The sequence below is a fragment of the Chenopodium album genome, chromosome 18 (genome assembly GCF_948465745.1).
Source record: "Chenopodium album chromosome 18, dcCheAlbu1.1, whole genome shotgun sequence".
Lineage (NCBI taxonomy): Eukaryota > Viridiplantae > Streptophyta > Magnoliopsida > Caryophyllales > Amaranthaceae > Chenopodium > Chenopodium album.
This window is the reverse complement of record NC_137851.1, coordinates 7,309,978-7,323,834: the sequence shown is the minus strand read 5'-3', so window position 1 is coordinate 7,323,834 and position 13,857 is coordinate 7,309,978. Positions and strand designations below refer to the sequence as shown.

General features: G+C 36.1%; 1 protein-coding gene across 1 annotated transcript; it reads left to right on the top strand.

Moving 5' to 3' along the window:
- Positions 1–2,758: 2,758 nt before the first annotated feature.
- On the top strand, positions 2,759–13,781 carry LOC145591693 (putative disease resistance protein RGA1). Its single transcript, XM_081648198.1, has 5 exons — positions 2,759–6,112; positions 6,661–6,746; positions 7,030–7,081; positions 7,519–7,582; positions 13,678–13,781. The coding sequence occupies exons 1-5, from the start codon at positions 2,759–2,761 to the stop codon at positions 13,779–13,781; spliced, it is 3,660 nt and encodes a 1,219-aa protein (XP_081504324.1).
- Positions 13,782–13,857: the final 76 nt, after the last annotated feature.

Here is a 13,857-nt window from a genome sequence, read left to right as displayed (position 1 = left end):
TCGACTCTTACCTGAAGCTATATCCATCGTATGTCGTCTGCACGAATGCACATTACTGTATAGTAGAAGTAGGTATAACCTCATTGCCCAAGTCCCCCTCCGGCTCTCCCATTGCATCAACATACCTACGGAGTATTATTTATCAATGAGAGGGTTTAACTCTTACCCCAAACAAGTGAGTTTCTTAATTTCCACTCTACTTACAAGAGAATTTTCATTACCTTAATTAAAAAAAATAAATAGTTACTTCATAGTACACTAACAAATACTTTATCCGTTTCTTTTTAGTCGACACGTTTGTCAATGCACTTATTCAATCATTAATATCTTTAATTATCGATAACCAAAATTATGAAAATTTGATATTTTGAAAGTATATAATGTGACGAATCTAACAAGATCTCACATGACTATATTTTTCATTACGTATAAAGCAAAAAATACAGTCTAAGAGAGGTGTGTGAATATTGCTAAAGTCAAAATGTGTCAACTAAATAAAAACAAAGGTAATACTATAGTTTGTAGATAACAATGTCACAAACTCACAATTACATAAAACACCGCGTGTTCAATCCCCCACACAACAATAATTGGAAGGGGAGGGAATTCAATTACCCAGAACTAAGCTTGAACCCGAATTAATCCAAAGTGAACCGGGTGGGAACCAAAAAAAAAAAAACCGAATCAACCAACTTTCCCCAATTTCCCTCCTTTCTCTGCTGTTCTTCCACAAAACTTCAAAACTGAATTCAGAAATTTGTTCCCAGATTCATCTAAATAATTCAAACTCAAATTCAAATTTTAATTAGGTGTTTAGTCCAAATAGTTTCCACAATTACGTTAGGACTAAATTAGTGGTATCTCAGAAAAAATATTAGGGTTTTAATTGGGTTGACGTTGACCTGAGCAAGTGATTAATGGAGCTTTTCATTGATGCTAATTGCAAGCTTACCCACTTTAGGCAATGTTTTTCAGCTTTTAATTGTTGTAAAGGAATATTTTACGAGATTTTTTGTGGCACCTTAAAATTCAAAATTGAAGAGGAAATGTGAGACGGCTCAATTGAAGGATAATTGTACGTGGTTCAAGTTGCCGTGTGTTGGAAACTGCAGCTCAACATATCTTTGGTACTTTCATCTTTTTACATTTGTCCTGCTATTCTTGGTTTTTTTATGTATTACACTATAACTAGGGTGTCAATTCGGTTAAACAGTTCGGGTTTGGGTTGGGTTTATCAGTTTTGGGTTATAACGGGTCAGTTTATAACGGGTTGAAAAAATAAGCGGGTCGGTTTGGGTCGGTTTTGAAAATTATCGGGTCAGTTCGGTTTGGATTTTTTAATTGTAGTTTCTATTCGGATCAGGTCCTTATCGGGTCGGGTTCTAGTCGGTTCAGGTCATAATTAATTTGGGTTGAACCGGGTCGGTTTGAAAACGGGTTTAGCCCATTTAATGTGGGTTTCGGTTAAAAACAGTCCGGGTCTTAATCAGGACGGGTCGTAATTGGTTCGGGTCATAATCAGTTTGGGTTTAACTGGGTTGGTTCGAAAATGGATTTCGGTTCAAAACAGATCGGGTGAAATCGGGTCCAATCATTATTGTTTCAGGTTATAATCGGTTTAGATTGAACTTGGTTGGTTTGAAAACGAGTTTACCCAATTCGAAGCGGGTTTCTAATCAAATCATATCGTGTTAAAATTGAGTCGGATGATTATCGAGTCGAATTAGTCATATAACGGGTAGGAACGAGTCATGTTATAATCAAGTCAAGTCATAAATAAGTTGGGCTTATCGAGTAGTGGGTTGAAACAGATTAGATCATATTGGGTAACATGTTGTAAATGACTCAGTCATAACGGGTTACAGGTTTTAAACGGTTTGGTCACAACGGGTTACAGGTCGTAAACGGTTCGGTCACAACGGGTTACATACGGATTATAACCGGTTCGGTCACAACGGGTTACGGGTTGGAACGATTTAGGTTTATCGGGTTTTAACGGTTTTTGGTTTAAAACCGGTCGGGTTACTACCGGGTTTAAACGTAATCGGTTTGGGTTGCTTTCAGTTTCGGGTTGTAACGGTTTGGCTTGATAACGAGTCGGGTTTGTAACGGTTCGCACAAATTCGGTTCAGTTCAGTTTCGGGTTGGAAAAAAATTGGGTCGGGTCAGTTTTCGGTTTCCAAAATACGGGTTTTAAACAGTTCAGTTCCTTTTCGGATCGGTTCGAAACAGTCGGGTTTAACGGTTCGGGTCAAAAACTGACAGCTCTAACTATAACTCATAACATGTTATTGTGTTGCGGGGCGTTTGGTACGAGTGATAGGGATAAGAGATTAGGATAATGAATAATGATTGTGAATTGGTTAGGGATAATACAAGTAGTATTATACTATTAAAAGTCTTTGGTTATTTAATTTTGATAAATCTTGAATCTTCAAAATTTTTGTATGCAGATGTTTTGTCAATTTGTTAGAGAATATTGTTTATTATTCCCATGAAAATGGTAAATGTCTGGCACTTTCTTCACAGTTACCTTTGTGAAGACTAAACCATTAAATTATGATTAATATGTTTAAAAACTTCATTAACTAAACAATTGTATTTAGAAAAAGAGAGATTGAGTGTTGGTTTCACCTACTGTCACTAGTGAGCACTCACATAGAGTTTATACAACAAACCCAAGTCCAGAATACATCCATCATTCACAAAAAAGTTAGAAAGGGAGAGAAAAAGAGAGTGAAACACCAATAATACGAAAATGGCAGAAGGAATTATTTCCGATTTAGTTGCAAAAGCCTTGGTTTCCTTGGGTAAACCTGCCTTTAAAGAGGTTGTTTCTTGGTGGGGTGCTCGAGATGATCTAAAGAAGCTTGAGAATACCATGACTTTTATCCAGGCTCGAGTTTGTGATGCTGAGAGGCGCCAAGAAGGAGAGAATAGTGAGCTGATCAAGCTCTGGCTTCGGAAGCTGAAGCAAGTGCTGTACCGAGCTGATGACTTGTTTGATCATGTCCTTACTCTTGACCGCCAGAATATTGGGGTTGAGAGGAGCACGCTGGCAAAGGTAGGCATCCTATTCTCAAAGTCTGGCCCCTTTTTCAATAATAGAAAATTGGCTCATGAGATCAAGTCTATAAGGAAAGAACTTGATGCCATCAAGTCAGATATGGATGGCTTGAACTTGAGTGCTAACCTTGTAGCAGGACTGCCATTGCCAATGGAGCGTTTAATAAGCAATAGGCAAACTGCATCTTTTGTGAAAGTAGAAGATGTCGTAGGAAGAGAAAATGATAAAAACATTATAATTGGGATGCTTTTTGATCCCAAATTTGATGATGGGAAAAGGATTACTGTGATTCCAATTGTGGGGTTTGGGGGTCTCGGAAAAACAACTCTTGCTCAACTGATTTTTAATGATGAGATTGTTAGGAAACATTTTCATCTTACTGAATGGGTCTGTGTGCCTGAGGTAGGTGATCAAAATACTATAATGAGGCGAGTTTACCAATCCTTCACCGGTGATAAGGATTCTGATAGACTCTTAGTTGGTCAGATTAAATCAGGCATCCAAAAATCTATCAAAGATAAGAAGTATCTTCTTGTCTTAGATGACATATGGGATGAAAGTCGGGATAGTTGGTTGGATCTCCTTAATTTGCTAGGATGTGGTGCAAGTGGAAGTAGAGTAATTGTTACAACACGCTCTGCTAATGTTGCAAAAGTTGTTGGGACAACAGAAGCCCACAATCTAGGACTCCTGACAACAGAGGAGTCTTGGAATCTTTTCAAACAATTTGCCTTTAACTTGAAACAAGAAGAGAGTAATCCTATTTTGACTATATTTGCGAAGGAGATCGTTGATAGCTGTGGAAATGTTCCCCTTGCTATCAGGGTTGTTGGAGGCCTTCTCTACTCTGTAAATAGCGAGAAAGAGTGGCAACGAATCAGAAATGCTCGACTCTCAAAGACAAAGTTGAAGGAAGACAATAACATCATGCAAGTGTTGAAGTTGAGTTATGACTACTTGTCACCGCCATTAAAGCAATGCTTTGCTTACTGTTCATTGTTTCCCAAGGACTATTCTTATTATAAGAATCGTTTGGTCAAATTTTGGATGGCGCAAGGATATTTTGATCCATCAAGTTCAGATATTGGAGAGCAATACTATATGGAATTGTTGGGAAGGAATTTATTTTATAATCCGGAATTTAGTGAAGAAGGGAGCATTATTTGCTGCGAAATGCACGATTTAGTGCATGACTTGGCTCAAGATATAGCTGGTGAAGAGATGAAGCTATTGGTTGAGCCGTCAAATCAAATAACTACTGATGGAGTTATGCATGTGAGTGTTGAAGTTGAATGGCTGGAAAATGCTGGATGGGAAGCTCCAGTGTCATTGCTTGCTGCTAGGAAGTTGCGGTCCTTGAGGCTATTTAGCTTCGATTGGATTAATAATACGAGTATTATAAAAGCATCATTTCTTGAAATGATGGTTTTGAAATTTCAGTGTCTGCGCGTCTTGAACTTAATGGATATGAAGATCTTCGTGGTCCCTAATACTATAGGGAAGTTGAGACATCTAAGATACCTTAGCCTTGCATGGAATGATTGTATCAGAAGTATTCCAGATGACGTAACAAGATTAGAGAACCTGCAAACACTGGACCTCTGTGGTTGCGTCCTACTGGATAAGTTGCCAAGAGGTTTTGACAAATTGGCCAACTTGAGGCACTTGACACATCATCTGAGTGGTTTGAGTGATTTGCCATCAGATTTTGGGAAATTGACATCTTTGCAAGAGTTGGATAATTTTATAGTTACGAAAAACAATGGTATAGACTCTTTGCCAGCCTTAAATCTTATGGGATCTCTGCGTATTGATTTTAGCATGTGGCGAAGCAATGCTGTTGTGGAAGCACAGAGGGCAACTTTGAAGGATAATCGGCAATTGGAGTGTCTTGAATTATATTTTAGTTCTATGGAAGAAGCAGAAGTTACTCCTACTTTAGGTGAAATGGATAAAATGTTAATGTGCTTGCAATTGCCTCCAAATCTTAAAAAGTTTGAAATTTTATCCTACAAAGGAGTTGAGATGCCACGTAGATGGTTAGATGGGCTATCTAGTCTTGTTTCCATTAGAATTTATTGGTGCTATAATATCAGAGTTTTGCCTCACTTGAGCCAGCTGCCTCATCTTAAAAATCTTTTTCTGATTGGTCTTCGTGCCTTGGAGTATTTAGAAGATGAAGACATCTGGGCGGGTGGTGGAGGTGGAGGTAGAAAGCGTGGTTCTGGAACCCGCAATGTCTACTTCCCATCCTTAGAGGTTTTGCAATTGGAGGATTTATGTGAAGTAAAGGGATGGACAGGACCATCAAAGGATTATGATGATATTGGTGAGCCATGGAAGTTGTTGTTTCCTCGTCTTTTGCAATTGAAAGTTTATGAATGCTTCAAGTTGATGTCATTGCCTCTAGCACCAAAGCTGGAGTCATTAAGTGCTCAAGAAATCAATTGGGAGGTGTTTGAATTGAATCTGACATCAATTGACGAGGAAGCACCATCATCATCATCATCCACTCTTTTCAACTCATTAAAAGAGCTGTATATTTCATTGATTGACGATGGACCAGCTTCTCTGACAATCAGTAGTAGGTTGTCTGATCTACAGAAATTAAGCATAAGCAATTTCAAGAAACTGCAGAGTTTGATATTAGAATCTTTAAGTTCTGTTCGGCATCTCACAATTACAAGCTGCAAAAGCTTGAAAAACATATCAGTGGGAAATCTATCTGTCCTTGAGATTCTCGTAATATCTGGTGGTAAAGATTCGGAAGAAGAGCTCCCGCAAGGTATTGCTTGGCTAATCACGCTTCAGAAACTTGAAATTGGATTCTTTGATAACTTGACTCAACTTCCAGAAGAGATGGGAAACCTTTCATTGTTGCATGAGCTGAAGATTTGTAATTGTCCAAAGTTAGCATCACTTCCACAATCATTACTAGACCTTACCTCTTTGCAGATACTTGATATCTGCAATTGTCCTGATCTGATAAAAAGATATAAGAAGCCGAATGGCCCAGATTGCCACCTTCTCCAACATATTCCCAAGGTTCACTTGTGAGTTTCTCAACCCTAAACAGTCTCTGTATTATTTTTCATGTGATGATGGCTTTAATTGAGTGTTTATTGTGATGTGAAATACAGTATATATATATGGAATATTCAACTGTTGGCCTTTTAAGTCAGGAGTCGAATTTTAATATCTAGTGATTTACGTGTAACTGTAGAAATTTAGTTGAAATTGCTTTCTTTTTAATTTTATAATCAAGAATGGATATTATGCAATTAAAAGTTTATAAGCATTAAACATGTAATATGAAGAATGGATTTTTGATCCATCAGATTAATATTATACTCAGTAATTTATATCTTTTTCAAAAAATTTCAAGTTGTCTGGAGCAAGTATCCCAAAAAAATTACTATAGCCTATGTAGGAGAATAAATATACTTGTACACTGTATTGTATGGATTATTAGTCAGCACACGTGTTAGGCATTTTGTTCTTATAATGCAGTAGTGTTTTTGGACGAAAAAAAATGGGAAAATATACAAAGTACTAATCCATAAACTGGTTGATGCAAAGTTTTCTCTGGACAGATTCGGACTTCAACAACTAAAGGTTCCCAACACTTTTCTAGCTGTATAGCAGATTCACAAACAAGACAACTTGCTGCGCCACAGAGGTACATACTTCATCAATGTAACTATATAAGGCTCTAGGACTTGAATCAAACTGTAAAATATTACAGAGAGATTGTAATTTATGGTCCATAGATATTAAGCTAGTAACTCAAAGTCTTTGCTTATGAGTTATGTATACTTGTAACTTTTTGTGACAGAACATTTGAATCTGTAAATAAGTGTAGATGAAATACAACACCGGAAAATTAATAAGGTACTCTGTATATATGATTGATTGTCTCTTCAGTATGAACTTTGTAGCTTGTTTGATATTTCACAATGTAGATTATTTCCTACTGCTGCGAGTGTTTCCCATGTTTATCATTTGGTGTGTATGGTATAAACTATATAGACCTTCCTTTGTATGTATTAAATTACTGTATTAATCTTCACGAGATATGCCTCAGCTTCTCTTTGCAATATCATTTCACTTGTTATGTGCTTAAGAAGTGGATGGGGAGGCCGAGGCATATCACTTTCTTGCCGAGGTCATCACCGTTGACTGTCAGAAATGGTGAATGGCGAGGAGCACACTGAAGGGGGAATATGCTCCCCTTGCTATCTGAGTTGTTGGAAAATATCGCCATAAACAAAATCCACAGCACATGTGATCAATTTAAATTCTTTTGTGGATGGGAAGGACATGAGCAGACAAGCTAGAATAAAGGAAGCCATTAAGTTGGGAATTGGGAGAAAGAAGTTATCTTTGAAAAGTTCATAAATCGGAGTTGGTATAATGAACTGATGATAATGGGGATGTTGTTCATCATATAGATCATATTGCAGTCACTGATTGAACCATTGAAAATTTTGGATTGGTTCTCTTACCAAGATACAGGTAGTATATGAAGTGGCTGATACACTAGCTATCCAGCTATGCACATCATAAATGCAGTCGGAAAATGGAGATGCACCAAGCATGAAAATAGGTGAATCCGTGAAACAAAATTGCAAAACTTGTCATGGTGTGGGAAGAAGAGCATACAGGGAGCTCCACTACTCAAGTCAATAACGAAAATACAAGCCACAGTCACGATAATGCAGAGTTGGAGAGCTCTACTTCTGAGCTTTGTGCTGTGTTTTGTTTTAGAATGGGTTATAAAGTTATAAAACTATAATCCACCTCATGTCCTTGAAAGAAAATAAATGCAGCAAAACAAAACCAAGTATTCTTTCTCTTCCTATCTTTGGGAACCTGTTCTGCCTTGATGAAAATTTGCACTGCAGTTCACTCAGTTCTCAGACAAGTGCCAATAACAGTAACTTGTTCAGTGGCTTTGGCAAGGATCATTTCTTGGCCAAGCGCTACATGATAGTTGCTTTCTGTGCTCTCGACCATCATTAAAATTCAGTGGCTTGGTTGCCAGCAGCATCATCTGGATGGAAAAATCGTAACAAGGTCAGCAATTCGTCTCTGGTTTTCTACCTACATACTCAGACACAAGTCAAAGCATCCGAAGACAAGATTATTGATCTTCCCTACGTTTAGAAAAGTGGCAGCAAAGGTGGTAAAATAGTGGATTAGAGCTAAGCAGCATTCACCACTTCCCTCAGTTTGTTATTGAATGTTTTTTTTTTTATAAATAGATCCATTTTTTTTTTCTGAATTTATTTAACAAGCTAAGAACAATGTTATCATATAGTGTATGCAGTAGAATAATCTACGGAGTAGAATAATATACTACTTTTATTTTTACCAACAATATTTAATTGGAAAATTATCAATGGTACACCCAAGGTTCGGGCTTTTATCAATGGTACACCAACTTAGTTTTTGTTTATCATCAGCGGTACACCCAAGGTTTAATACACTCATCTACAGTAACCCTTACGTTAATCAAACGTTAATTAAAGGTTAATTATAGGTTAATTCACCTAAAAAGAAATGACTAATTTGCCCCCCTACTCCAAATACATTAAATCGCTCATTTCAAACCTCAACTACCTATATTATAAACTCCTAAGTCAGAAGATCGTTCATCTTCTTCTTCCTTCTCACTCTCTCCCCTTTTTCTGCTGCTGTGAGGTTCCATAATGATATGGGCGAATTGAACAAAATTCTAGCAAATTCTGCACTTCATTGTTGATCGCTTAAGGTAAGTTTTCATCTGAGTCTTTGATTTTCTGACTTTCGCCTAGTTTTGGTAGTCTATGAATTTTTTGTTTAAATGGTTGAATTTTGGTTTCCATGTACAATTGTTAGCGAATTATGGTTTAAATTATGCACAATGTGCCTGTGATTATTATTTGTTGCTTTATTGTTGTATTTTTTGCACAAATAATTCGAATTGGGTGTGTTTGAGTAGATATATGTATGTTTGTGTGTGAAAAGGTCGGGAAAATCAGAAAGGAGGGAAACTATATATGGAGGAAGAGGGGGTGGGTAGGTAGAGTACATAAAGGAGGGAAAATGAAGAGGGAAAAAAAAGGAGGGAATTTTTTAGGTTAAAAAAATCGAATTAAACCCCAACTTAACCTTTACTTAACGTTTGTTTAACGTTAAGTGTATAGTTGATAATCGTGTGAAACCTTGGGTGTACCGCTGATAAACAAAAACTAAGTTGGTGTACCATTGATAAAAGCCCGAACCTTGGGTGTACCATTGATAATTTCCCTATTTAATTTATTAGAGTATGATAGTGTATGAGTTAAATCTTTTTAACCGAATAAAATAATTTTTAATAATCATGAACAAATACTTTTTTCTCTTTAATAAAGTATTTCAAATGGTACAAACAAAAAAGAAGGGAGGAAGTATTTTGTACAAAAGGTCAAAACACATGGTGAACATGCTTATTGCAATGTTTTTACCAAAAAAAAAAAAAAAAAAAAAAAAAAAAAAAAAAAAAAACCTACTCCATTTTAATATGGTCATACATTCAGATCCACACTTAAGTGACTAAACTCACAGTCTCACACTTTTCAACCCAAATCAGATAACACGACTTGGATTTACTGTACTAAAAAAATCATAACCTAATTTGAGCAGAACACAAATTCAACCCAATTTGACTATATACTGAGTATCATTAAGCTTTTACACAACTACTCGTACTAGTATTAAAACATCTTTTTTCAATTATTTCAAAAATATTTTAATAACCAAAAATCATCTCAAATCTAAATCCAAACTCAAACCTGAACTCGATCCGCTGACCCGAATTGGCTTCAAAGGATCAAGATTGGAATACAAATGAACGAACTTAAACATTGCGGGTAAGCACAAATCCAAAGTAAAATGACGCGATCCAATAAATCTTCCACATCCTCGCTTCTAGGCTTCTTGCATAGCTGATTGAGGCGAGAGGAAAAAGGAAAGAGAAGAATCCACTAAAATAAGGGCATGTTCATATTTAATGAACTGAACTGATTAGACCTGAATCGAACTGAACTGAATATTTTATGAGAGAAGGAAATTAGGAATTGAATTGAACTGAACAGAACATAACTAAACTGAGCTGATTGGAGCTGTTTTAAACTGAACTGAACTGAAATTAAGTTGAAGTGAACATACCCTAAACGGCTAAACCTAACAACAGAAGCCACAATGTTTCACACATCTTCAAACCTCCAAATACAGAGAGATGCAGAGGTTTAAAGGGGTTTTACCATCCACAAGTTCACTTCATAAACTTGCCTTTCTTCTCTCCTTTTAGAACCTATTTAGCTCAACCTAGTTACTTACCTCAATATGATCGTGTCGAAGATCAGGTTTTTTATTTTATCTTTCTTTAATTTTGGTGGGTTTGATTTATTTTTGCTGTTCTTTGATTATATGGCTTGCTTTAGCCTTTTCCAATTGCACATTTTGTTTCAAATTTCAATTTTTATTTGTTGTTCATTGAATTTTTAATTGAAATGTTAATTTTTTTGGGAAATTCTCTTTGGTGAACTTCAACTTCTTCATTTTCTAAGTGGTAAACAAAGTTTTATAAAATTATCTTTGGTAAACTCTAACTTTTTATACTTATTACTTATGACATTAATTATTATATTTTATTAAAAATTTAACTATAGTTAGGTTTTTTTTTCTTTTTTAACAATAATATTTAACTATAGTTAGGTTTTTAATTATTTTTAACAATTTAAAATTATACTAAAATTAAAAAAATCAACCACCCCTTCCCCCACCCACTGCCAAGCCTCCTCTCCCCCTGCCGGCGGCCGACACCCCTACCGAACCCCCGGCGCCGACGACGCCTGACCACCTCTGACTCATCCCGTCATCTCCCAAACCACCACCTCTAACCCCCCACTCATGAGCCACCTTAGCCCAACAGCCTCCCCACAACACCCACCTAGCCTCCTCGCAACCACCGACGCCTGACCCGAATCCACTTCGCCGGTAGCCCAAGTCCCCTCCCCCAGGCTCACGTCGCCGCCGCCCATCCAAAAACCACCACGCGAAACCTTAAAACCCCAAAATCGAAGCCCTAAAAATCGATTTTGGGGCTTTCAATTTTAGGGTTCGACGTGGTGTTTCAGAGGGTGGATATGGTAGGGGGAGGGGCGGTATGGGTTCGTCAGGTGGTGGTTTTGGAGTGCGACCGGCCAATTTAAATTAGGTGGGGGTGGTTTCGTTGCAATTAGGGTTTTGCAGTGGGGGTGGCGGTGGTTTTGTTGGAGTTTGTTGTTGTTTTGGGGATCGGGGTGGCGTTTTTAGGGGTCGGGGCTAGGTCAGGTGGTGGTTTCGGTGGTCGGGGTTTAGTCGGGTGGGGGTTTCGGTGGTCGAGGGTTCGGCTGGGAGGTTGTTTGGTGGTCGGGAGGGATGGTGGTCGGGGCTGCTGGTTGGGTGGGGGAGGGGTTTGGTGATTTTTTTTTTTTTTTTTTTTTGAAAAATACTTCTATAATAATTTAATTATTAAAAAATAAAACTAACTATAGTTAAGGAATTTTATTAAAATAACACTTATCAATGGTAATCAATAATTTAGGTTTACCATTGATAATAAAATTTAAGAACGTTTACCACTTGGAAAAGTAAAAACTTGGAGTTCACCAAAGAGAATTTCCCAATTTTTTTTTATTTGTTGGCATGCTTTATTAGTTCTTGTTGTTCTTTAATTATTTGGCAAGTTTAGGCAATTCCCAATTGCACATTTTGTTTTCTTTCTTTTTTCTAGATTAGCTTTTACTTTTTATTTTTATCTTTTACCAGTTTTTGGCCCGGACAATGCCCCGGGTCATTATATGTATATTATAAATGAGGATTTATGATAAAAAAAAAAGTATGTGATAAAATACAAATATAGAGTAAATTGGTTCATTTGTTGTAAATAAATGAATAGCCTAGTACAAACTGTATAAAAATATTTAAGTAAGATAATAAAGAAAATCTAACAAACAATGGAACAATATCGGTGCGTTGTGATGCAAATCAGTGACATGAAAACGGATTTCCGGCACAACCAAGGTGCTTGTTCGCGGGCACGAAGCTTATGGTTAACACACCACTTCTACACAACGACACACAAATTCTACACAAAGACACTTTTAGGTGGAAGGTTTGAGTCAAGTAATTTATGCCCAATACAGAATGTGTTTAGACTATTGTACTTGATATATTTTTCAAGTGTAAAAATCGGAAAAAAGGCTTCTTCTATTTATAGAAATACGTGAAAAAACATAGAAGTAAAATCTCAAGCATCAAAGGAAGTGAATAATCACCTTAAACATCCTCTTAAATTGGGGTTATGAGAGTTACTTATTAAGAGAATAATGGTGATAATTAGTCACTTTAAACATCCTTTTAAATTAGGGTTGTAAGAATTACTCAAGAAATTACATGGCGTCACATCATTTGCCTAGTCATGATGTGCTCATGTCTTTCCATTGAGTTTTAATATATATACTAGTGTTGTAAGACTCTTAACTTAACAAAATTTTACCCATGTAACAACTTTATAACAACTCTATAGCAATCCATGAAAACACAATTAATAAATGGCTAATATGGTAAGACTCTTAACTTAAGACTTGTTAGAACGCTTTTTAATATATAAGTATAGATATATTGATTATTAAATGAAATTTATTTTTATATACGGAATAAAAATTAAGTAAAAGATACATATCAATAATAAAAAATCCCAACTCTAATTTACATTAAAAAAATAAATAAATAAATAAAAATTTGAGGGAGTATAAAAAGCTGAATATCACCTGAGTACAAAATTAATTGGAGTAGATAGTTAACAAGTTGACAACAATGTCACAGAATCACTGCCGAAAAATATAAAAAAAAAAAAAAAAAAACTCTGCCATATTAAAGAATCAATCCCTTTTGCATGCCCCCGGTTTACAATAATTTTATTGTACATCGAACATTTTGCGAAAAGTGACCCTTTTTCGTATAAAAGTGACCCTTTTTCTTCTACAAAAGTAACCATTTTTTTCACAAAAGTGACCTTTTTTATTCACAAAAGTGACCCCTTTTATTCATAAAAGTGACCCCTTTTTTCACAAAAGTGACTCTTTTTCCACAAAAGTAACCCCTTTTATTCACAAAAGTGACCCCTTTTATTCACAAAAGTGACTTTTTTTCAACAAAAGTAACCTTTTTTCCTTTTGCATGCCCCCGATTTACAATAATTTTATTGTACATCGAACATTTTTGCAAAAAGTTACCCTTTTTCTATATAAAAGTGACCCTTTTTCTTTACAAACGTGACCTTTTTTATTACAGAAGTGATCCATATTTTCACAAAAGTGACTGTTTTTTTTACAAAAGTAACTCTTTTTTTTTCACAAAAGTGACCCTTTTTTCACAAAAGTGACCCTTTTTTTTCACAAAAAAACGAGTATTAAAATTAAAAAAATAAACACAAAATGCAAAAGTTAACCCAATGGCTCTACTTTCATCCCGTATCTTTATCTCTCCTCAAAACTAAACATTTCCACCATTAACAAACCTTCAAATTCTTTCTTCGCTAGCAACGCCGATAGCGACCCTCGCCGATTCCACCATTTCCGACCATCTCACCGAGCAAAGTGACGACGATGACGATGACGACGACTATGCACTTCAAGCTTATTAACTGCGAAATTCCATTAAATAACAAAAATCAATAAATATAAAAGGCAAAAACCTTTGAATCTCAAAATCAATAGAGA

Excerpts from the sequence above, each read along its gene's own strand:
- LOC145591693 (XM_081648198.1), top strand. The coding sequence starts at position 2,759 with ATGGCAGAAGGAATTATTTCCGATTTAGTTGCAAAAGCCTTGGTTTCC. Across the intron at positions 6,113-6,660 it reads TTCTCCAACATATTCCCAAG|ATTCGGACTTCAACAACTAA; the intron begins GTTCACTTGTGA and ends TTCTCTGGACAG. Across the intron at positions 6,747-7,029 it reads CAACTTGCTGCGCCACAGAG|ATTATTTCCTACTGCTGCGA; the intron begins GTACATACTTCA and ends TTCACAATGTAG.